The sequence below is a fragment of the Ambystoma mexicanum genome, chromosome 12 (assembly GCF_040938575.1).
Source record: "Ambystoma mexicanum isolate Mex_15411 chromosome 12, UKY_AmexF1_1, whole genome shotgun sequence".
Taxonomy (NCBI): domain Eukaryota; kingdom Metazoa; phylum Chordata; class Amphibia; order Caudata; family Ambystomatidae; genus Ambystoma; species Ambystoma mexicanum.
This window is the reverse complement of record NC_090936.1, coordinates 1,103,498,049-1,103,524,180: the sequence shown is the minus strand read 5'-3', so window position 1 is coordinate 1,103,524,180 and position 26,132 is coordinate 1,103,498,049. Positions and strand designations below refer to the sequence as shown.

At 46.0% G+C, this 26,132-nt stretch overlaps 1 protein-coding gene across 1 annotated transcript in view; it reads left to right on the top strand.

Moving 5' to 3' along the window:
- Nucleotides 1–26,132, top strand: part of PRKCQ (protein kinase C theta) — a 450,885-nt gene that overhangs the window by 338,642 nt on the left and 86,111 nt on the right. Inside the window, exon 11 of the mRNA XM_069629668.1 lies at nt 16,978–17,151. Coding sequence (XP_069485769.1) covers nt 16,978–17,151 — 174 coding nt within the window. The remainder of the gene's footprint in view (nt 1–16,977; nt 17,152–26,132) is intronic.

The following is a 26,132-nucleotide window of genomic DNA, read 5'->3' as shown; positions in this document are numbered from 1 at the left end:
CACTAACATCTGGTTTACAGATGAACTGGTTCTGCTCCGAAAGACAGAAAAGAGCCATTGCGCATCTACATAAGAAACACTGCACCACCAAGAATGCCTCCCTACTCGCCAGCACTTCCAAGACCTACAAGGCCACTATTCTTGCGCCTAAAGATGCCTCCTATGAGAACACAATTAGCACGGCAAGCTCTGACACCAAGGAACTCTTTGCAATCTTGAACGAATTAGAAAACCCCTGTCCACAAACCTCCTTAGTTCAGCCTGACAAAGTGTGGTGCATCACTATTCAAACTGTTCTAACTACCAAAATCAATTTACTCTGTAACAAAATAAAGACTAAGAAAGCCCTACACATGCCAATCCTATGCACCGGGTATCATAATGCCACCAAAACCCAGACCCCCAAATCCCCGCCAAAGCCAGTGCCTAGCTTTTCCTTTCAAACTTTATCCCAAGTAGCTTTTCTGAATACCATCCAGGCCCTCAAACCCTCCAATTGCAAAGGAGATACCTGCCCTAACAACATCATAAAGCTCTGTGCCCCCAGCCTTACCCCCATCATTGTAGAATGTGTTAACTCCTCCTTCAATTAATGCGACATACCCACAACTATTAAAGCAGCCTGGGTCACCCCCTACTACAAAAACATCCCTGGACCCGACAGTGCCTACCAACTACAGGCCATTACCACAGTCCCCTTCCTGCTCAAAATCCTAGACTGCATCGCTTACTTGCAATCCCAGCAATTCCTAGAACAAAACTCTCGACTTGGCGTCAGACTGGTTTCCAACCGAAACACAGTACTGAAACTGCCCTTATCGATCTAAAAATGCAACTTGACAGCATAAGAGATACTGGCAATGCTGCCATCCTACTCTTCCTGGACCTCTCTGCTGCATTTCATCTTGCGGACCAAAACCAACTCTGCCAAAACCTTTCTGGGATCTTCCTCTTCTCACCCAAGGCAGTCTGGTGGATCAAATTCTTCCTAAGTGACCGTACCTCCCGAGTATTCATTAACAACCACTCAGCCGACTCTATCACTGTCCCTCTTGGTGTCCCACAAGTCTGTTGCATTTCTCTGACACTCTACAACACCTACACTAAACTCCTCTTTGACAAACTGGACACCCCAGGCATCACCTTCACCAACTCCAGGGTCCGAACCCCTGCTCAGACAGCAGGTAAGCATGCTCCAAAATATGTTTACTCCCACCCCTCTGGTCCCCCTGTGATGTTCCCTTGTGCTCCCCCCTTCTTGCACACCGGTGTTGCCTGTTTGCTTGATTCTTCTAACCTGCTCCCCCTGCCTCCGTCCAGCCTACTTCTGCAGGAGTCTGTCCTGATACATTCTGGTTTCTCCATCACCGTCTTGTGGCCAATGCTGGATTTGACTTTTTTGGACTTCATTGATTCACGGTGCGTCACCCTTTAACATTATGTATTACTACTGACTTCTGCAATTGTATTCGCTCTCCCCTCTTGCTTCTCCACTCTTTTTGACTGTTTACTCTCTGTTCGCTCCTCCTCTCCCTTTCTCCCTTTTCCTATCTCCTCCACTCCTCCCCTTACTTTCTTCTATGCACTTAATCTATCAGAATTGTCCCTGGACCTCGTATGATAGCAACCTCGCCTGTCTCCTCCCCTCCTCCCTTTGCTTGTCCCCCCGCCCCCGCTCCAGCACTATCTGAAATGTCTTCAGGCCTAGTACGATAGTTGCTTGTTTTGTTCCTCCCCTCCCTTTCTGTATCCCTCTCCCTCACCTTTTGTTTTCTCCACTCTACCAGAAATGTCTGGCTTCGTACGGTAGTCGTCTGTCTCTTTCCATTTCCTTCTCACTCTCCCCCTCCCTTCCTCATCTATGTCTTAGCTCTTGCACTATCTGAAATGTCGTCAGGCTGAGTCCGATAGTTAATTTCACATCCTTACTGTTCATGGCCTGCAAGAATGTCATTGTATTTTCCCTTGTTCTCTACCTTGCTTAGAAGCACTTTGAAACACATTGTGTATAGGTGCTATATAAATAAACGATCATATCATATCATAACTTTGCGGACGACACGCAAATTCTCATCTCCCTCTCCGGCAACTACACTAATGACTCTAACACCATTAACAAAGTCTTCTGCACCATTCAGTCTTGGATTGCTACCCATAACCTTTGCCTCAATGATGAGAAGAAAGAGTTACTCATTGTAGGCTCTCTCGCTACCCTCAAAGCTCTCAACCCCTCCTACGCCTCCTTCACTGTTGACAGCTCTACCATCCATGTCCTCAAACATCCCTGGGAGTTTACCTTGAGTTTACCTCGATGCAGAATTAACCATGACAAGGCATGTCAATGTATGGCATCCTCAACCTCCCACACTGCCAAACTTATCTCATTAAGCAGACAATTCCTGAGCCCCAACAACTGCCTCATACTCTCCAGAGCCATTATCCTGAGCAGACTAGACTACTGTAATGCCCTATTCAAGGGCACATCCGCATCCAATTTAGCTAAACTACAGCGGCTTCAAAACAAAGCCCTTCAGGCAGCTATGGGCCTCCGCAAATCGGACCACATTACTGCAACTCGACGAGAAGTCCATTGGCTACCAATAAAAGCATGTATGAATTGACTTCAAAACCTTGACTATAGCGCATCAATGCATCTACAATGAAGGGCCCATGTACTTGAACCATTGCATCACAAAGAAACAGCACTGTCGCTTACTCTGCACCACTGACCAGCTCACCCTAGCTGGTTCATGTTTTAAACTAGACAGAGCAGTAGGGGTTACTTTCAGCAGCACAGCCCCCACCCTGTGGAACTCATTGCCTCCATACTTAAGAAATGAGCCTTCCCACCAGCATTCAAGCGACTGTTCAAAACTTGGATTTTCAATATGTTTGACTAACAACCTAAGCATGAACTGTCTCCTTCTTTGCCTGTACTACTTCATACTAACGCAAGTTATTACTGGGTTATTAATTCTGTAATTATCCCGTGCAAAGGCAGTGATACCTGTGGGTCTGGGCATTACACAAATGTTAAAATACAATAAATAATATAAAATATGTTAAGGTCTCCATGGAGGATTCTTTTTGAGGTGGGTTTAATGTTGGTGCTTTGCGTGTGAAGGATGTCTTCTTCGAAGGAAATTATCAGACCTGGGGGAGGTATACTATGTGAAGCATGAGTGTGTTGTTTTGTGAGAGTGGCATTTTAGCTGTTAGTATATCACAGTAGGTTGATAAGGCTGAGTTGGTTTGTCTAAAGGGCAGAGAGTCTCTAAATATTAGTGCAACTCCACCTCTTCTTGAGTCAGTGCTATCGCTACCGATGATGGAAAAGCCAGGAGGTTGGGAGGTAATGCAATGGACAAGGTGGGGCCGGATGCGGCATGGAGCCAGGTCTCTGTGACTGCCAGCTTAGTCCAGGTTGTTGGCTATGATGAGGTCATGGTGTGGAATCAGAAAATACAATATTAAGGCTTTTACACCATGCAAAGAGAAATACACCAACACAGGCTTGTAAAGATTCCCAGAATCTTTATAGCAATACTGAACAGTTTACGAAACAAAGTACACAAATAGCTATTTGGCCGTCAATACTTCACAGAGACCACCAGAAGGTTCAATGTGAGCAGTGAACAGGAATTGTTAGTTGGACATCAGCATATTTATACAGTTTCTTCAAAACGATGTCCAGCCTCCTACAAGTTAATCTTGTACTGGGCTAGGGTTCACTCCAGGTTCATTCCTAATTTACATATCTTGTGCATGCGGTTTGCTTCTTAATACATTTACTAACAAGCACTATTATTCTCTGGATTTAACTTTACGCTCTTTACACATTTGTTTCAATGCAGGTGAAACAGATGTTTCGATTGTCATGTTTAAATAGCATTATTGTTCTTATATACTTGTGAGTTAACATCGCTGATTCAAGTAATCCCCTGATCCGAGGTCAACAAAGGACAAGGTCTACATGACCCTAACATGTAGCCTGCAGGCAGGTTGGACATAAACTCACCTACAGAGGTCGAAGTGGTTAAGTAAGAACAAGAGAACACAGGTCGGCAATTTTAGGCCACAGGGTGACTTTGCACAACTAACTAAAATGGCGGCTTTAACCTAAAATGGAGGCTCGATTAACTTAAGGTTACGACCTTGCGATGCAGATTTCCTCGCAGAGCACTGGGCAGAGGCCAACATATACAATGAGGACGAAACAATATTATATCAGTTTTAACAAACCCTCCTTTTGGCCTATGCCAAGCGCTAAACTACTTCCAATCACTTTACGACTAACTCCACATTTCAACGTCTATTCACCCCGAATCATTATCAGACATATCTATTGCCATCAAATCAGACACTAGAGTTTCTTTCAATACATACTCCTTGGAAACCTTATCTGGGGCATATATTTTATGCCCTAATACACTTGTTGCTTGCGCGCAACACCTCCCTAATACCGAACATATACCAAGGAGACACCGTATACAACAACAAAGGAATAGGAAACTACCCAAGATAATCAGCAGGGCCGAAAACAACTTCCATCCCCACCACCGTAGGAGGTCCCAAAACCATGTACTAAGTTCCCAGTTTCCCTCAGGAACATGTACTTCCGAACTAAGAACATGTAGATTTTGGATCGCCCTAAAGATCGTTGGAGAGGAGTCTGGTACGTAAACGCAGCAAGCGGACCCCACTAATTTACATACTCCTCCATGCTCTGCCAGAATGACATCTAATGCCATCCGGTTCTGAAGAGCTACTAATCTTATCGCTTTCTGTTCTAATGTCATATTATAGAGTATGTCAGTGGTCCGGCTGATGGTTTTCTCCAGTACTCTCGCTAGTCCCCTGAATTCATAATTTGCCCAAAAAATGGCACAAAGGATTTCATGATGTCTCCCAGAGTTTGCGCTGGAGTATCCCCTTTTTTTTTTTTTTTTTTTTTTTTTTGTATATAATTGTATTACAATTTTTACAAATTCTGTCCAAATTTTTTGTGTCCTTGCTTCCTGTTTTCCTTTGTGACTATCCTGGGATTTTCTGGTCAATGGGATGTTTGAGAGCTTTCTGTTGTTATTTCTTTTTCGTCCAGTTTCAATTTTTCCAAGAAGGTCGCTGTGGCCACCGTCAAAGATGTGGAATTGCCGCACATTAGCATATTCCACCAAGTTTCTTCACTTGCCGTTTGGTACCGAACTTTGTGTGGTTTAAGATAAATAGTTCGCATGGATGCCGTTCCTGCGCAGTGGATAAGAAGATGGCGTAGTGTTTCACTTTCCCTCTGCTCACAATATCTACAGTTTTTAGTTGTCGACTGTTTTCTTCGAGTATCCCCTTTCACATCTCGTCGTGGACGAGTCTTCGAAATTTCTGCAGTACTGGCAATAAATACCCCAGGTAATAGAATCCCTAAATAGCAGGTTCCTTGCCAATCCCTGGGCAAGCATGGAAATGCCACATTACCGCAAACGAAATAGACAGGTTCACTTACATACAGAGGTCTGTTCTCACTAGTCAAATTTGCAAAGTTGGCGCATCTCCTAAAATCACCCATTGACCGTGTTCCATTCCTCTGTATGCAGAAGGAAACTGAATCGGGGCTATGGTTAACAGAATAAGATGGAGGCGTGGCATCCTTATTGCCTATAGGAGCCATTTTGAAAGAGATCAAAGACTGGAAAGGACGAGACAATCTATCAGAGGGCCTAACTAAAGCAACGTTTGTCTTACTCCTATTTGCAAACAGTGAGCATCCCAGGGGCATCAAAACACGTTTTTCAAAACTATTCAAATGTGTACCATCAAAGATCCCTGAGATGCTGTCATTCCAACGGCCAAAGAATAGCGCTCTAAGAGAAACATAACAAGCAGTTGTCAAAGGTAAAGGATGAATGTACCAACCTAGCCCCGTATCCCCATGTTGCGGTAAATGCGAGCAGATACAGCAGTTGGTTCTATTAAAAATTGCATGAGTGGCATTCATTATTAACACAAGAGTATTATTCTGATAGTTCCGTCTATGCGAAGAATCTCTAGGCGACAAGGTATGCAATTGCACGGAAGGAGTAGGTATAACAGATACATTTTCAACAGGTAAAATGTCCTCTAGAGGATATGCTTCCTCCAGGTACCATAACCCAAAACCAATAGTTACTACAAACCCAGTTATTATTACTAAAAGGCAACAATACATTTTCGGGGTCCCCTTACACGCTTGATCATTGTCTCTGCTAGTCACATATTTATCTAAAAGTTCAGTGCGAGCAGTAGCGGGTGCAGGCATCGTAGTCTTCAATCGAAAAACACCAATTGTTTGTTTGCTGGCGACTCCAGTCGCGCGTCTTCTTAATGTCTTTCCCACAACCCTTAGCCAACAGAATCCTTTCGTACAGTCAGACCAAAAGGCAAGCCCTCAAATGATTTCCTCAATCGCACAGTCAAACCGTGCCGTACGTCTATCTTTTTGGACGTAAATTATATTTCACAATTTCCGGTGCTGAAGGGTCGGAAAAAAGTATGTCATCACTCCCACTGGAGGTGGCGAGTGAACGGAAATGGGATCAGAAAATGGATGATCCGGAAGTACCACTGTTGGAGAGTGCGGAGACAAGATGGCCGTTTTGTCTGGCCTTACGAACTCTGGAACGGTCTCCGATACTCTCTTGTCAGTTGTTGCTGTTTCGGGCACGTTGATTACAGCATTGGAAAGGGATTCTGTGTCTTCTGTATCGTATGGCACGGGGTGCGGGATCCGTTTGGTGTGTGTTGCATGTATCCAGTTCTTTCGCCGTGCTACCCGCACAGCAGTCTGGGTGACTAGCAGGACCTGGTAGGGACCCCTCCACCGAGGTGCAAGGCAAGACGACCTTTCGAAAACTTTCGTAAGGATCCAGTCTCCTGATCGTAGACTGTGACCAGGACCCTTGTACCGTACAGGTAATGCCTCTCGCACCTGGTGATAAATTGAAAATAGATTTTTAGTCAACTGGTTACAGTAATCTGAAAGAAGCACATTCTCTATATCCCGCAATGAGTGACTCTTTGGCATAACCCAAATATTAGCAGGCATCCCCATTACCACCTCAAAGGGAGAGAGCCCAGTCTTAGTTTGAGGGGTTGTTCTCATCGACAGCAACACGATCGGTAAGGCGTCCGGCCATTTTAGCTTGGTGCCAGCACACGTCTTAGCGAGCTTGTTCTTTATAATGCCGTTGTGCCTTTCCACTAATCCGGCACTTTGGGCATGTCTGGCCGAATGGAACCGTTTATCAATCTGCAATCCTTCGCATATTTGTAGGATTACGGCAGCGATAAAGTGTGGCCCATTATCCGACCAGATGACTCTCGGCAGCCCGGACCTAGGAAATAACTCTTTCAACAGAGTTTTTGCCGTGGTTATGGCTGTTGCATCTCTAACAGGGAAGGCCTCAACCCACTTACTAAATGCACAAATGACAACCAATACATATTTAAGATTGTTACAACGTTCCATCTCAATAAAATCAAAGTGGATGACCTCAAACGGAACAGAAGGTGGAGCGAAACTTCCCCTAGGAGTCGAGGTTCCTTTTCCTACATTGCGCTGCAAGCAGACCATACATCCTTGGACAAAGCGCTCCACAATGTTGAAAATGTTATCATTGGCCCATACACTATGTAACATTTTAGTCAATTTACGTGCACAGACATGGGTCGGACCATGAGCCATAATGACCATCATTGTAATGTAGGTGTCAGGGAGTAACCATTTTCATTCAACATTGTCCACCCAACACACATCCCCATCCAATCTCCCTGCACCCTCGACCCATTTCTTGGTCTCCTCTGCAGAAGCATCTGCTTGAATGCCTTTTACAGAATCAATACTTTCACCAAAAGTACAAACATTTACAGTTTCCCTCACAGCATACATTTCTGAACTAAAATCAGTAGCAGTTTGTTTAGCTATCTGATCAGTGAAAGCATTCCCTTTTCCTATATCATCTGTAACCTTTTGATGTGCTGTACATTTTACAATGGCTAACTGAACAGGGAGCGCGAGTGCTGAAAGTAATCGCACTATTAAAGTGATGTGCTGTATTTTTGTGCCATGTGAGGTCAAGAAACCTCATTCTTTCCAAAGCCTGCCGAAGTTGTGAACTACCCCAAAGGCATACTGACTGTCGGTATATATATTTACTGTAATCCCTTCAGAAAGTTCACAAGCTTGAGTTAATGCTATAATTTCTGCGGCCTGCGCGGAATTATGCATTATTCTTTTGGTTTCCACAATCGTGCTTAAGGTGAGGACGGCATAAGCAGCCGTGGATGTACCATTCGGAAGTTTGAAACAGGAGCCATCACAAAATAGCTCTCCTTGTGGACCATTCAAAGGCGTGTCTTTCAAATTGATTCTACCTTCAGTCTCTTGTTCTGTAGTATAAAGGCAATCGTTTGACCATCAACAGTATCTTGCGGGACAGGTAAAAGTTCAGCCGGATTTAATACACAACACCTCTGAATTTGAATGTGGGGAGCAAAGAAGATCATTTTGTATCTTGTCAATCATGTGGAAGTAAGGTGTTGCGTTTGAGTTCTATTTAATAAAATATCTACAGAGTGAGGTACCATTAGGGTTAACGCATGACCCAGGACCATTGCCTCGCTCTGTTTTACAGACGCAGAAGCAGCAGCGGCAGCTCTCAAACATCTCGGCAAAGCGCATGCAACAGGATCAAGGACGGATGAGAAATAGCCGCACGGCCTATTCTTCCCTCCATGTTCCTGTGTTAACACAGCCAAAGCACATCCATCACGTTCATGCACATACAACACGAAGGCCTTTTCATAATTTGGAGTTCCTAAAACCGGTGCCGAACACAGCGCGGTTTTGAGAAAATCAAATGCTGTCTGAATTTCCAAAGTCCATGGCAATGGAAAAGAAATGCCCTTTTTTGTCAAAGCCAGCATTGGTTTAATCGTTAACGAAAAGTTAGGGATCCACAATCTACAGTAAGAAGCCATACCTATCAGGGCTCTAACTTCTTTCTGCGTATTTGGGACAGACATGCCAGAAATAGTTTTTATTTGTTCAGGTGTCAACCTTCTCCCCTCCTTTGACAGGAGATAGCTTAAATAGGTGACCTCCTGACAACAATATTGGAATTCTTTCAGTGAAGCTTTGTGGCCATGTTTCGCCAGATGACAGCAACAACATGGTGCCTTCTTTACATGCATTCTCTGAATCAGCAGCCAAGAGGAGATCATCTAGATACTGTAGTAATGTGCAAGTAGTAGGCAACTCAAGAGTATCGAGATGCTCTTTCAATGCTCTCCTATAAATACTTGGACTCTCAGTGTACCCTTGTGGTGCACGAGTGAATGTGAACGAGCGTCCACCTAGGGTAAACGCAAACAAATACCTACTATCCTTATTTATAGGAATACTGAAAAACGCGTTTTTGACGTCAACAATGCTAAAGTGAGTGGCAGAAGCCGGAATCATAGTTAGTATCGTTGTAACATCAGGTACAATGGGAAATTGAGGAGCCACAATTTTGTTAATAGCACGCAAATCAATTATAAACCGAAAAGGAATTGCATTATCACTTTTCGTATATACTGGCAAAATCGGGCTGTTACACAAACTACCTGTAATTTCCTCAATTACTCCACGATGTACAAAATCAGAAACTATACATTTCAAAGCCTGTTCGCCTTCAACTGAGATCTTATATTGTGGGATGCGAGGCAATTTTACTCCATGTTTCAGAATAATTTTAACAGGTTCAATTTGAAGAATGCCCACATCATTATCATCAATTGCCCATAAGCATTCCGGAATGTTACTGAATTCTGGCGATAAAGGTCGAGTCAAAAACTGAGAGGTGAGTGATTGCTGAGGTGAAATTGTTAACCGAACTCCGTCCGGGGAGCAATATATTACTGCATTCAATTTTCAGCAAATTTAACCCCAGCAAATTCTCCCCACAGTTTGTAGTAAGTAGAAATGGACACTGCTCTGTGAAGGGACCCAGTGTTATCGGTACCGGCAAAGATACTGGACAAACTACAGGTGTGCCTGAAAACCCTACGGAGGCGTTGGACTGCCCTGACAGGGGAATGTTTGGAACCCGCGAATGGTCAACGGAACACTTTTGTGCTCCCGTATCTACTAAAAATAGATGCTTCCTATTTCCCACCGCCATCTCAACGTAGGGACCTTTGTGATGAACAGAAATAGGCGTTGGTTCCAAATCCTGCTTCGGGCAATCCTAACAAAACAAAATGTCGTCAAAAGGAATCTCTTCAGAGAGGTACACGGCAGAAGGATGATCAAAAATGTTTCTATTATCCACACTCGAAACTTGTTTATCCTGTGAGGAAGGTTGCTGTGATTCTGGCGCAAACTGACCTTGCCAGGGCCCCTTGCACCTGGGCGACCTCTGGATCGTCTACCCATGTTCCCAAATGACCTTTGCTGCAAGGTCGGACATTGTGCGCGCCAGTGACCTTCCTGTCGACAATAGGCACACTGGTTAATGGTTATTGGTGCCAGGGGCGTACTTCCCTGTGGAATGTATTGACCTCTAAATTGATTACCCCCTCTAGGGTTTCTAACACTAGTCTGTTGCAATAGTACTTTTGTTTTCAGGTCACCCTTTTATTTCTAAAGTTTTTCTTTTTCATTATTTACACGATTTTCATAGTACTGAGCAATGTGCAGTACTTCTGATTGAGACTTTGCCTGCCAAGCGCTTTCGGAGGACATAATCTGTAACTGGATGTCGGGCAGCAATCCACGTACAAATTTGTCGACAAACAGCCTTTTCCCTGACTCTGTGCCTAAGTCTTGTCCACTGAAATCTGAAAATACCTGTTCGAACCGATTGAAGAACTCGGTAGCACCCTCAGACTTTCCTTGGACACAGCCGTAAGCTTGTCCCAAATGATTCTTTTTTCAGGAACTATAGTTATTAATTTTACAATAATCCTATCAGGCAAAGTTAATATCACTTGAGGCAGTCGCTCGCCAGCTGGCCTTTCTCTGTTGAACCTAACCATGTTATCCCATGTATCTCCTAACCCAGGTACATCATCTACAGTCCTAATCTGTTTCCACAAGTCAACTGGTAGGAGTACGGGAAATAATAAATCAATATCACTTAAGGTGAATACCGATGATTGTAAGACCGACTCTATTTCTTTATAGAACCCCGTCGGATTCTTTCTTATATCAGGAATAGATTGTTTTATGGTGTTCACTTCCTGTCTCGAGAACGGGACGTGAACAAACTGCGATACATAATGTGCAGGAATGTCCACTGCGACTATACATCGTGCAGCATCGGCCGCAATCTCAACTTTTGGGACAAATGTCGGAGGGACCTCTCTCATAGGCAACTGAGAAGTAGGTAGCTCCGAACGCTTACTAAGCAACAGAGCCAAATCAAGCACAAAGGCAGTCGAAGAGGTATCCATCGAAAAGGCTCTCTTATAAACACTCAACAATTCTGCGGGACAACAAATCTTTCTTTTTACACACTCATTCTGCAGGTATTCTACCATAACCTGAATCACTTTCTTTTGCATTTCTAACGTATACTGACCATACGTGTCATATACTTCATCTGGAGTTATCGACATATCCGAAATCCATTTTATGGCATCCTTTGTACAAATTCGTGCTTCCTCACCTATCAATTCACGGCGAGGAGAAAACCGTTTCTGTAAGAACATAGTACCTAAACTATCACCATCTACTTCTTCATTCTGTAACCCTCCCAACTCCTTCTTATACCCAAAAATCCTCTTGACATGCTCATATACTTTCTCCGCAGTATCTCTAGACAACGCTAAGGTGTTCAAATCCCGTAACCCTTGTAGGAGATCTACATCGTTTAATCTATTCCACATTATGCTCAATTAAATTCCTAACCCTTCAATAAAAACATTCTTTTCCGGAATACTTTTCAGATTTTCGAGTGTGGAAAAAACATCAGCTTGTTCACCCTTCTCCATACAATGTTTAGCCCAAGCAATTAATTCATTCTTTTTATCTGGGGACACAGTATTACGAGTCACAACCCTTGACCCCGTTCCCTGGTCTACTACAAGCGATGCAGAATCACTTGGAAGAGGAAGAGTAGGCACATTCTGAATGTCAATAGATGGAAGCAAGGGGGCAGGCAAAGGAGCAACAGCTGGAAGAACAGCAGGAAGAACAATAGGAAGGACTGGGGGGACTATAGGAGGAGGAATAATGATGGAAGGGGCGAAACACCAGGAGGAGGGACGTACGGGGGTGGAGCAGAGGCATCGGGCCTTCGTTCATGCAAACGTTTATTAATCAATTTATCGGACGTATGAAAATCTTTTGAAGAGTAAATTTTCTGAATGCCTAATTGAAACGCTCTGTCTGTGTTCCTAACTGATTCCAATCATTTATTTTGATCATATAACAGCGCCTTTTCGGCATTCGTCATATGTCGACGCATATGTTTCTCTCTACTTTTTTGTTGCTGCAAAGCTTCTGTTTTCCAACTGTGCAATGCGTCAAATGCTGCAGGTCTAGCCTTTTTCTTTACCAATGCAGACTCTAGATATTCTATACGAGGGATTTCAAAGCTACCGTTGGTTGGCCACTGAAGATTAGAGTTATGTCTGGTCTGTCTGTGCCAAATATCGTTAAATGCTATACTACCAAAGCCTTTCTTACAATACATAGTACATGCCGGCGACCCCTCCTGTGGTGCGGGATGGCTATCTTCCAAAGATTGTCTGTCGCTGCAGAATAATGCCCTGAAGCAGGCAGACAATTTCCCAGGCATATCAGAATTCTGGTGTTACCTGGTCAAATAATTGTGCTCGTGAGTACAATGCGCCAAATTCAAATTGTCAGGGTTAAATTAAGAATCGGGTCACGATTCACCTGACCAAAGGACTGGGAGGCCCGATCGGGTTACTAAGAACAATTCTAAGGACCCACGTGTCTGGCGATTTCGGCAAATGTACCCACCTCGATATGTGGACCCTCATCAAGATGTCGTCTCGGGATACAGCTCACCGTTCAGGGATCAGATCATGCTGTTCGCTTCTCGTCCAGAGGGGCCATTTTGTTGGCACCGTCCGATCCCGGCCCGATAGCCGAGCCAACCTTCAACAAGACAAAGTCAATCTTGAGGGTCCCTATTCGGGCGCCATCTGTGGAATCAGAAAATACAATATTAAGGCTTTTACACCATGCAAAGAGAAATACACCAACACGGGCTTGTAAAGATTCCCAGAATCTTTATTGCAATACTGAACAGTTTACGAAACAAAGTACACAAATAGCTATTTGGCCGTCACTTATTCACAGAGACCACCAGAAGGTTCAATGTGAGCAGTGAACAGGAATTGCTAGCTGGACATCAGCATATTTATACAGTTTCTTCATAACGATGTCTAGCCTCCTACAAGTTAATCATGTACTGGGCTAGGGTTTGTGCCAGGTTCATTCCTAATTTACATATCTTGTGCATGCAGTTTACTTCTTAATACATTTACTAACAAGCACTATTATTCTCTGGGTTTAACTTTACGCTCTTTACGCATTTGTTTCAATGCAGGTCAAACAGATGTTTCGCATTTCATGTTTAAATAGCATTATTGTTCTCATATACTTGTGAGTTAACATCGCTGATTCAAGTAATCCCCTGATCCCGAGGTCAACAAAGGACAAGGTCCACATGACCCTAACATGTAGCCTGCAGGCAGGTTGGACATTAACTTGCCTACAGAGGTCGAAGTGGTTAAGTAAGAACAAGAGAACACAGGTCGGCCATTTTAGGCCACAGGGTGACTTTGCACGACTAACTAAAATGGCGGCTTTAACCTAAAATGGAGGCTCGATTAACTTAAGGTTTCGACCTTGCGATGCGGATTTCCTCGCAGAGCGACTGGGCATAGGCCAACATATACAATGAGGACGAAACAATATTATATCAGTTTTAACAATGGATGTCCAAGTGCTGTGTCTGGATGGCTCTGCCGTTGACTAGTGCACAAGTCAGGGGTGTCGCTGGCTTAAATGGAGGTTGTCTTGGGTTAGACTTGGGTTAAACTTGTTGCTATGGGCTTTGTTTGGCGAGAAGCGGGCAGAGTGTCCCCTGCCAATGTTGTCCAAGATCGCTTTCTTAGGGCCCATGATGTTGCTTAGGGCTGGTTCTTGTGTGCTGGTATGCCAAGTCAGGGGGCCCTTGGTGTGTTTAGTGTACGTTTTGGGCGAGTGTGATCATTTGATTGGGTGTGTTATGCTGGGGAGGGGTAGCCTACATTTGGAGTGTATGGCTTGGGTTAAAGTACTATAGGTGCAGGACCTTAGTCTGACATTTCACTTGGAAGTGGAAATGGGTAGGGATAGGGAGGAGGGATGAAGGCAGGGGTGGTGTCAGGATCGTGTGGAAAGTCGAGTGAATCTTGCTAGACCTAGTACTGGCATGAGGGTCATGGTCACCAGGGGCTGTTTGGTGGGGAGGGCGTGGGCCTGCGTTTGAATGGCGTGCATAGCATGGTTAGTTGATGAATGAGGGTGTGGAATGGGCATGAAGAGGGAGTGGTGGTGCAAGCGACTTTAGTAGAGAGTTTCTTCAAGTGCGGGCTGGAGGGGCACAGATGTTTGGTTGCGGCTCGTGGTGGAGGAGGAAGGCCGAAGGCAGGCCTGCAGCTTCTTATGCTGGGTCACTGCTGGCTGCGCGCTGTGGCTTTTAAGCACAAAGGGCAGCAGAAATAATGTTGGGTGTGTCATGCACCATACTGGTAGGGTGAGGGCTGAACTGCAGCGATCCAAATGTCGTGGGTGGTAGCCTCGGGATGGTGCACAGCTTCAGGATCATGGGCGAGGGTGTCAGGTGGCATGTTAGATTGAGGGGAGCACCGATGTCAGGGGGAAGGATGCTTCTTGCAGCTACAGCAGTTTCCTTGGCAGCCGGGAGGTGAGTAGAAGGGAGAATTTGGCTTCAGATGGAAGGATGGGGGTAGGTAAGGCAGGCTGCGTGATAGACCCCGGGAGAGAGTCCTGAGTGAGTGGATGGGATAGTGGGGTGAAATAGGGCCTCAGGCGATCGCTGGTTAGCGGGAACATGCATCGATCACAGTTGACTGGGCAAACAGGGTGATATAACTGTAGGTCAAGCAAGCTTAGCAGTGCTGAGGTGCTGCCCGGAGGCAGGCGATCAAGACTTACCTTGAAGTTGCCGAAGTTGGGTCAGCGCAGGGCAATCCAAACAGGCAGCATGAAGTAAAGCCACGTTGCCTAGGCGACAGCGATCTCAAGCAGATTTGGGCTCGATCCTAGCTGTATGGAAAAGACGGTGGCTGCAGGAATGTACATCTGGGCAGACTGTATGTGTTCCGAGAGGGGCTGCAGGGCACAAGAGCAAAGGGGATTGGGCCCGTGCGCACACCAGTGCCGGACAGGGCCAGACAGGGTACTGGTCCTTCAATGGGGGCCGGCTTCACCGGCCGGCTCTGCGGACCATCATCATTTGTTGCTACAGTCGACTAGTCAGATGAAGGGCAAACAGGGATATAGAAATTTGTTTTGAATACCCAGGCAAGTACGACCGTTTACAGGTTCACTAACATGTGCATTGCTCTGTCCCACTTCCTCCCAGACACTCCCCTGGAAATGACCACTTGTGCATTTCTGCAAGCTAGTTATGAGTATGTAATCCATGCACGTCCCTAAACGCTTAGGATCTGACGTTTGTGAACCATGCTTAATTTCCGAATTCATTAGCTACGACTTTAAATCGGGAATAGGCTTTGTGAATTGACCCCCTCACCATCATAGCATCCTAGGCGCCGACAAGCAGGAGCAGCCGCACAGCGAAAACACTCATACTTGCAGGTTTATTTTTATTGTTGTGGTAAAATGGCTAGAATATATTTTCTAGGGAGAGATTAGCACTCTGCTTGTACATTACATTCCGTGCCATTGTCTGCTTGGAGCGGAGGTGGGGCGACGTAGCCTAAGGTCTCCCCCCACCTCTCACTCCAGATCCATCCAGAAACTAAGCCAACGCCTGTAAAAAGCAGGAGGAACGCAGAGGGATTTGTTGTAATGGCGACATTACTGCTGAGGTGTAAAATTACACTGCCCAGATTCCTGTTATTTCTTTTAACACATCTAATTAAACACCATCAAAATCACCCACAGAGGGCCACAGACACACAAGTGTTAGCGGCAGCATAGTACCCACTATGTAAAATGAAGCTGTAAGGCTGAAATAAATCCAAGATGGATTCCCAAAATCAAGCCAGTGAAAGACGACCTGATTGGCTTCATGAATACAACCTCAGCCTCAACGCCCGTCTGATCCCATTTCCAACCTCCTTTCTATCTCCAACTGACTGGCTGCCTGGTGTACCCCAGAGTCTCACAGGTCCCAGGCACCTGTGCCAGTCCTTCTGCACTTGCCTCATGGCCCTGCACCCCACCCACTCACTGCACTTGAAATAAATCTTGAGAGCTTCTCTCTCCGTACTTGCCCAGTCTCTACTGACTGGGTGCACTTGGTCCCCCGCCCCTCCCTCGTCCTGCCTGCACTTGCACTACAGCTCTGCCTATAGATCTTTCTGTCCTTCCTTGTCTTACCCCTTAATGCGCACTTGAAAAAACACAGAATCGCTGTCAGGCCTATGTGTTGTATCCTAACCATATCCACATAATCTGCCTGTGCAGACAGTTATCGTTTCAGAAATTCAAGGGATCTGAGCGACTGTTGTTTTTTCCCCCGTGTTCCTACCCTCCTTGAGTGCTTTGAAACACTAGCCTGTGTATAGGCGATTTATAAATAAACAATACAATACAATACCTTCTGTGTTTGATAAAGGTTTTGCTCTCCGTAAAATGTGCGCTATCGAGTTTGATGGATCGCTCCGGCTCTTCGCTTGTGACACTGATGCATATTTTCAGAATGATCCTCTTGCACCTTTCCCTCGCAGGTATTTCTTGCCGAGCTGAAGAAAGCAAATCAATTCTTTGCTCTAAAAGCACTGAAGAAGGACGTGGTGTTGATGGATGATGACATCGAGTGCACGATGGTGGAGAAGCGAGTCCTGTCCCTGGCCTGGGAGAACCCGTTCCTGACGCACGTCTACTGCACGTTTCAGACCAGGGTAAATTCTGCTAGCATGGAGGGAAGCTAGACAAAAGTGCTTGATTTCCTGCATTAAATTCTGCTTATGTGTAGTCATTTCTTTGTATATGTATGCATTGCTTTACTCATTTATTGCCATTGTTTTGTTGTGTGCCGACAATGTTGCATGCCACCTCAGAGAGCTTTGAATCCCTGGGGAGCAGGAGAAGAGAAGTGGCCCACACTTTTGGGAAGTGGGAGAAGGCAGGGGAGCATTGTAAACACATGTTTTTTGAGATGTGGTTGGAAAGGTTACAATACACCGGTGGGGCGAGTGTGAGCGGGGGGAAAGGGAAGTGGGTTGGAGTAAAGACAGGGAGACCGCGGATAACAAGAGGAAGACTGTAAGTTCCATTTTGTTAGGTGTTATATTATGGTATGATACTTGCTGGAAATGTGCACACCACAAACAAAGCACCGGCAGGTTTACCGCCGGACTCGTAATGAGGCCCTTAGGCTCAGGAGAGGTGATATGGAGTGAACCTGGTGAAGCAGTTAGAGGTAATAGGGTTTGCCCGGTGATGTATAAATCGCACAATATGGGTGACCACTGACCAGAATATGGGTCTGAAATTGAGGTGTAAATCATGGGGGAGTACAAGTCTTGTCAGAGGCACCTCAGAGAAACAGATGAATGTCCCCCTACAATTTCTGCAAATAAACCTCTCCTGCTTCCTCTTTCTTCTACTTGATCCATTTACCTTTACAGCCTAGACCTGAGGGTGAAGATAGGTAGGACTGAGGGCTGTCAGTTACTAATCTCTTCATGTCCACAGAGCCTGAGGGATTGAGGGGGAGTACTTGCCAGAATGCTGATGGGCAGACCATGGCACACTCCCACTCTCCCCATCCCTAGGTGGCCTAAACTTGAAGCCCATAAGCTGTTCCAATGATGACCCAATGACCTTGGCCTGATGAGGACTTGAACACTCAAGGGCTGTGGTCTTCTTTTTTCAGACGCAACTGACGGAGCTCTTACTGTTTGTCTCCATGGAGCAACGTTCGCAATAATAGCGAAACGCTAAATACAGAAATACTGAACGCCCTGGTTGAGCAGCTAGAGGGGGGATCAGTGGAGCAGATGCACAGAATCAGTGTCAATTCTCTAAATGATGACTGGTTGCATGCGAGCACGGGTGATATCACAGGTGGATAATTCCGCTCAGTCTACCAGGTTATACCATGGTATGAAAATAGTCAACTTTGAATTAGGCACTCCCATCTCTTTGCTTGGCAATTTGCTACATTATTTCTTTATAACAGTTAAAACCGTGATACTACTACATTAATGCACACCAGTCTACTGTATCTTTTTCTGATATTTCAGACATCTCTTGTAGGTTCCACATTGTTGCATTATTTAAATCATACTCAGATATTGTATCCTCATGGAAATAAACAGGCCGCTAGCATCTCTCGGTGTCACATTGTAACCCTTGTGCATAAGATAGAAAATCATAGATGCCCGTTTAATCCCTTTGTGTGTATTATTATATCTCGGCTGACATGTGTTTCGTGTTTGAGTGTGCTTCATCAAGGCCTAGGTAAGTGCGACTGGATCCGGGATTCTAATTTATGCATCTGGTAATCCTATTAGGGCTGTCAGTGAGCAGTCATGAACATCCTTGTGCTTTACGTTATTTGGTTTTTCATATAAACCCTCCAAATCTCTGACCTTATCAAATGGCCTTCCGTTCCTCAAGCAAATTGAAATATGCCACATACCACGTGCGTTTCGATTTGATCATAATGGACCCAATTCATTTGCCTTGAAGAAGCCCAGAGGGTGAAACTGATGGCCATGCAGTTGCCACATGTCTTGTAAAATAAGTCACTCATTACTAGCACACTCTGCTTTACTTGTCGCGGATATTTGAAGTGCTATCATCAATACAAACTGTTGATCACAAACTATTTAATGTTTTCTTATATTTGTTTTTTATCTAAAGATGTGTCTGAATTGGGGGACATTGTTCAGGTGTAGATAATGCTAGGGTTTTGGTTGTGAGCCTCCCCTTAGCAGATCAGCTCTTTGCAATAAATATAGATTCTGCGTAAAGGTTGCAGTGACGTGGCTCTTCATATACTGACAACCAACTCGTTCACATATGATTTAGACCTTGAGTTTTATAGTTTAATTGGACCTAAGAATGCACAACATGTTCTCCTTGCAATATCCTCCTCAAATGCAGCAAGAAACCTTGATTTCAAATTCCAGCAAGCAGGGGGTCTCTGTTTAATCATTTATCACTTGCTCTAGGAACCTTACCCGTAAGTTGCAGCATTCAGCAGTTTTCACTTTCTCACTTGGCCTTAGGAACCTCTCGGTGTGTTCCTGCATTCAGCGGTTCTCATTTTCTCATTTGGCTCTAGGAACCCTACCCGTGCATTCCAGCATTTAGCAGTTCTCCCTTTCTCACTTGGCTCTAGGAACCTTACCTGTAGATTCCAGCATTCAGCCGTTCTAACTTTCTCATTTGGCTCTAGGAACCTTACTTGTAGGTTCCAGTATTCAGCGGTTCTCTTTTTCTCAATTGGCTCTAGGAACCTTACCCATACGTGCCAGCATTCAGCAGTTCTCACTTTCTGTTTTGGCTGTAGGAACCTTACCCGTAGGTACCAGCATTCAGTGCTCCTTACTTTCTCACTTGGCTCTAGGAACCTCTCAGGATGTTCCTGCATTCAGCGGTTCTCGTTTTCTCACTTGTCTCTATGAAACTTACCTGTAGGTTGCAGCTTTCAGCGGTTCTCACTTTCTCATTTTGGCTCTAGGAACCTTACCCGTGCATTCCAGCATTCAGCAGTTCTCATTATCTCACTTGACTCTAGGAACCTTACCCATACGTCCCAGCATTCAGCGGTTCTCACTTTCTCACTTGGCTCTAGGAACCTTCCCTGTACGTTCTAGCATTCAGCAGTTCTCACTTTCTGACTTGGCTCTAGGAACCTTACCCATGTGTTCCAGCATTCAGCGGTTCATACTTTCTGTTTTGGCTACAGGAACCTTACCCATAGGTTCCAGCATTCAGCAGTTCTCACTATCTCACTTGGCTCTAGGAACCTTACCAGTAGGTTCCAGCATTCAGCGGTTCTCATTTTCTCATTTGGCTCTAGGAAACCTACCCGTGCATTCCAGCATTCAGCAGTTCTCCCTTTCTCACTTGGCTCTAGGAACCTTACCTGTAGATTCCAGCATTCAGCCGTTCTAACTTTCTCACTTGGCTCTAGGAACATTACCTGTGTGTTCCAGCATTCAGCAGTTCTCACTTTCTCACTTGGCTCTAGAAACCTTACCTGTAGGTTCCAGCATTCAACGGCTCTCATTTTCTCAATTGGCTCTAGGAACCTTACCCATTCGTGCCAGCAGTCACCGGTTTTCACTTTTTCACTTGTCTCTAGGAATCTTACCTGCAGGTTGCAGCATTCAGCGGTTCTCATGTTTTCACTTGGCTCTAGGAACCTTACCCATACGTGCCAGCAGTCAGTGGTTCTCACTTTCTCACTTGACTCTAATAACCTCCCGGTAGGTTCCAGAATTCAGCAGTTCTCACTTCCTCACTTGGCTATAGGTACCTTACCCATAGGTTCCAGCATTCAGCGGTTCTCACTTTCTCACTTAGCTTTAGGAACCTTACCCATACGTTCCAGCATTCAGCAGTTCTCACTTTCTCACTTGCCTCTAGGAACCTCTTTATGTGTTCCTGCATTCAGTGATTCTCACTTTCTCACTTGGCTCTAAGAACCTTACATCTCATCGGCACACCCACTCCCTCCTTCCCTGCAACTCTCTGGCCGGCCTCTCTTGGCCTTCTTCCTGCTCCTACCTGCAAGGCAAAAAACCTCGGGGTCATCTTCGACTCCACACTCTCCTTCTCTCCTCATATATCTGACGTCTCTAAGAAGTCACATTACCAGCTGCACCTCCTCAGAGGTATTCTTCCCTTCCTCTCCTTCCCCCAGAAGCTCACTGTCTCCCGAGCCTTGGTTCTCTCGAAGCTGGACTACTGTAAAAGCCTCTATCTTAATCTGCCTGCCTCCACTCTCCACCCTCTGCAACTCATCCAGAACAGAACTGCGAGACTTGTCCTTGGCCTCAAGCCCAGGGACCGTATCTCTCCAGGACTGAAATCTCTACACTGGCTCCCAGTGGCTGCGAGGATTAAGTTCAAAACCCTCTGCATTGTCCACAAGGCCTTCTGGGGCCTGGGGCCTAAATACCTTCAACTCTCTCTTCCTAAATATCTTCCTTCCCGAGCCCTACGCTCATCCGTCTCCAACTCCCTCAGGGTCAGCTGCTTCTCGAAGCAACGAGCTGGGGGTAGATCGCTCTCCACGGCAGGGCCTCCCTCTGGAACAGCCTTCCTGCCTCCCTGAAACTTGAGGAGAACCATCTCCGGTTCCGGAAGCACCTCAAAATCTTCCTCTTCACTTCTGCTTTCTCTCTCCCTCTCCCCTGCTAAATTCTTCACCTAAACTGCACTGATTCTGCAACTGGGCCACTCTCACAGACCTCGGTCCTGGGCCCAGTCACTCTTCACTTGCACTGCCTCCCTGGCAACCCCTGCACTGCGGGACTGTCTCTGTATCCCTAGAGCCCCCCCCCAGCACTTGTCTGCACTTACCTTGCACTTGCCACCAGCTGGCCCTATTTATTTATTATTTTATTTCTATTCTACTTATTTGTACTGCACTCCTCCCCCTCCTCCTTCCCCTTGCACTTTTTCCCTTCCCCTACCCCTGCACTTGCGCGGTCTGAATGACACCTGGCCTAGTAGGATCGTTGTCTGTCTTCCCCTTGTTCCCCCCTCCCTGCCTCGTCGTGCCTTGAAACAATTGTGTATAGGCGCGTTACAAATGCCATATCATATCATATCATATCTAGGTTCTAGCATTCAGCAGTTCTCACTATCTCACTTGGCTCTAGGAACCTTACCTGTAGGTTCCAGCATTCAGCGGTTCTCACTTTGTGTTTTGGCTGTAGGAACCTTACCCGTAGGTTCCAGCATTCAGTGCTCCTCACTTTCTCACTTGGCTCTAGGAACCTCTCAGGATGTTCCTGCGTTCAGCGCTTCTCGTTTTCTCACTTGGCTCTAGGAGCCTTACCTGTAGGTTGCAGCTTTCAGAGGTTCTCATTTTCTTATTTGGCTCTAGGAACCTTACATGTAGGTTCCAGCATTCAGCAGTTCTCACTTTCTCATTTGGCTTCAGGAACCTTACGCGTGCATTCCAGCATTCAGCAGTTCTCATTATCTCACTTGGCTCTAAGAACCTTACCACTACGTGCCAGCATTCAGCGGTACTCACTATCTCACTTGGCTCTAAGAACCTTCCCTGTACGTTCCAGCATTCAGCAGTTCTCACTTTCTCACTTGGCTCTAGGAACCTTACCCATGTGTTCCAGCATTCAGCGGTTCTCACTTTCTCTTTTGGCTACAGGAACCTTACCTGTAGGTTCCAGCATTAAGCAGTGCTCACTATCTCACTTGGCTCTAGGAACCTTACCTGTAGGTTCCAGCATTCAGCGGTTCTCATTTTCTCACTTGGCTCTAAGAACCTTACCCGTAGGTTGCAGCATTCAGCAGTTCTCACTTTCTCACTTGGCCTTAGGAACCTATCGGTGTGTTCCTGCATTCAGCGGTTCTCGTTTTCTCATTTGGCTCTAGGAACCTTACCCATGTGCTCCAGCATTCAGCGGTTCTCACTTTCTCTTTTGGCTACAGGAACCTTACCTGTAGGTTCCTGCATTCAGCAGTTCTCACTATCTCACTTGGCTCTAGGAACCTTACCTGTAGGTTCCAGCATTCAGCAGTTCTCATCTTCTCACTTGGCTCTAAGAACCTTACCCGTAGGTTGCAGCATTCAGCAGTTCTCACTTTCTCACTTGGCCTTAGGAACCTCTCGGTGTGTTCCTGAATTCAGCGGTTCTCGTTTTCTCATTTGGCTCTAGGAACCTTACCCTTGCATTCCAGCATTTAGCAGTTCTCCCTTTCTCACTTGGCTCTAGGAACCTTACCTGTATATTCCAGAATTCAGCCGTTCTAACTTTCTCACGTGGCTCTAGGAACATTACCTGTGTGTTCCAGCATTCAGCAGTTCTCACTTTCTCAATTGGCTCTAGGAAACTTACCCATACGTGCCAGCATTCACCGGTTTTCACTTTCTCACTTGGCTCTAGGAACCTTACATGTAGGTTGCAGCATTCAGCCGTTCTCATGTTTTCACTTGGCTCTAGGAACCTTACCCATACGTGCCAGCAGTCAATGGTTCTCACTTTCTCACTTGACTCTAATAACCTCCTGGTAGGTTCCAGCATTCAGCAGTTCTCACTTCCTCACTTGGCTCTAGGTACCTTACCCATAGGTTCCAGCATTCAGCGGTTCTCACTTTCTCACTTCGCTCTAAGAACCTTACCCGTAATTTCCAGCATTCAGCAGTTCTCATTTTCTCACTTGGCTCTAGGAACCTCCCGGTGTGTTCCTGCATTCAGCGGTTCTCCCTTTATCACTTGGCTCTACAAACCTTACCCATAGGTTCCAGCATTCATTGGTTCTCACTTTCTCACTTGGCTCTAGGAACCTTACCCTTGGGATCCAGCATTCACTGGTTCTCACTTTCAAACTTGGCTCTAGGAACCTTACCCGTAGGTTCTGGAATTCAGCGGTTCTCCTTTATATCAGTCTCACAACTGGCTCTGGGAATTGCAGTAGCCTTCAATTTACAGCATGCAGTATTTTCCTTCTAAGGAGTTTCTCAATTTGGTCTGGAAATGTTCCCTCCATGTTCCATCTGCCATTGTTTTAACTTACACATTATTTCTTAATTCTGTTCCAGTCATAAGCATCCTCCTGTCAATTACTTTAACAGTAATATGATTTTTCCTTCCAGGTTCCAGGTATCAGCATTCCTCCTGTCAACTCAGCTGAACTCTTTAACATCTGCAAGGAACTGGCCAATCCTGCCGCAGTCTCTACCTCTCATGTCCCTTCCCAGACCCTCTGCACAGCACTGGCTTCTCACTTCATCTCTAAAACCCAGGACATCCTGTCCTCACTCTCCTCATCTCCCCTCCCTCTTCTCCCTCCTATGGCCCTTCTGCAGCCACCTCTGCTCCCTCCTTCTCTGCCTTTCCCCTGTTCTCCGCAGACAAGTTTTCCAGACAAGTCCAATCTATGAAAGTCTCGTCAAATCAGATTCATGTCTGTTCTGTCAAAAACATCAAGGACCACATCGACTCCCTGGCTCCTGCCCTTACCGACTTCTGTAACCACTCCTTCGCCAGTGGGGTCTACCCATCCCCCCTGAAGCACTCCCTTGTGCACCCTTTTCTTGAGAAACCCTCTGCCGACCCCTCTTGCCCAGCCAACTATCACACAATCTCCATCACGCCCTTTCTGGGCAAACTCCTAGAAAAGCTGGCCATCTCCCAGCTTAATCTCCACACTGAATCTGTTGGTTGTCTTCATGACCATCAGTCTGGCTTCAGAGCAGCCAGAAGCACAGAAACTGCTCTCCTACACATCTGTGAAGACCTGCTCTCCAACCTTGATTATAAAAACCCCTGTGTCCTCATCTTGCTTGATCTCTCCTCTGCCTTTGACATGGTCAACCATGCCATCCTGCTCAAATTTCTCAGTGATAACCTGGGTATCACTGGTCAGGCCCTAGCGTGGCTGACTTCTTTCCTCTCTGACCGACCCTCCCAGGTCCAACTTAGGTCCTTCCTCTCTGCTATCTTTTTCTTTACTTGTGGTGTCCCCCAAGGGTCTAACCTCTCTCCATGGCTGTTCAACCAATACCTGGCACTTCTTGCCCACCCATTGCTGCTCTCTGACCTAACCTTCAGTGCTATGCAGATGACACTCATTTTCAGGCTACCTTGGCCACCTCTCTTCCGTCGCTCTTCACTGACTGTCTTTCTGCTATCCAGGAGTGGTGTGCCGCCAATGACCTCTGCCTTAATGCCAGTAAGGCTGAGATTCTCCTCATCGGCACACCTGCTCCCTCCTTTCCTGTCACTCTCTGGTGGTCTCTCTTGGCCCTCTTCCTGGTCCCACCTGCGAGGCTAAAAATCTTGGGGTCATCTTCGACTCCACACTCTCCTTCTCTCCTCACATCTCTGACGTCTCTAAGAAGCCACACTACCAGCTGCACCTCCTCAGAGGTATTCTTCCTTTCCTCTCCTTCCCCCAGAAGCTCACTGTCTCCAGAGCTCTGGTTCTCTCTAGGCTGGACTATTGCTACAGCCTCTTCTAAATATGCCTGCCTCTCCTCTCCACCCTCAGCAACTCATCCAAAACAGGAATGCGAGAATTGTCCTTGGCCTCAAGCCCAGAGATCGTATCCCTCCAGGACTGAAATCTCCCAGTGGATGCAGGGAATACGTTCAAAACTCTCTGCATTGTCCACAAGGCCTTCTGGGGCTTGGGGCCTCAATACCTTCAACTCTCTCTTCCTAAATATCTTCCTTCTCGAGCTCTTCGCTCATCCGCCTCCAAATCCCTCAGGGTCAGTGGCTTCTCCAAGCAACGAGCTGGCGGTAGATCTCTTTCTTCAGTTGGGGCCTCCCTCTGGAACAGCCTCCCTGCCTCCATGAAACTTGAAGAGAACCATCTCCAGGTTCCGGAAGCACCTCAAAACCTTTCTCTTTGCTTCTGCTTTTTCTCCTCCTCTCTCCTGCTGACCTCCTGGCTGAAACTGAAACTGCACTGGTTACCTGACCACCCACTGATCTCGGGCCCTGCTCCCTCCCCACCAGTCACATACTCCTGCACTGCCAGCCTGGCAACCCTCGCACTTGGGGACTGTTTCTGTATCCCTATAGTCCCACTACCAGCACTTGACACCTGATGTATGCACTTACTTTTGCACTTACCACCTGCTAGCCGTTACCTTTACTTATTGCTATTATTCTATTCCCATGTACTGCACTGCCCCTTCCCCTCTATCCCCCCCCGCACTTTT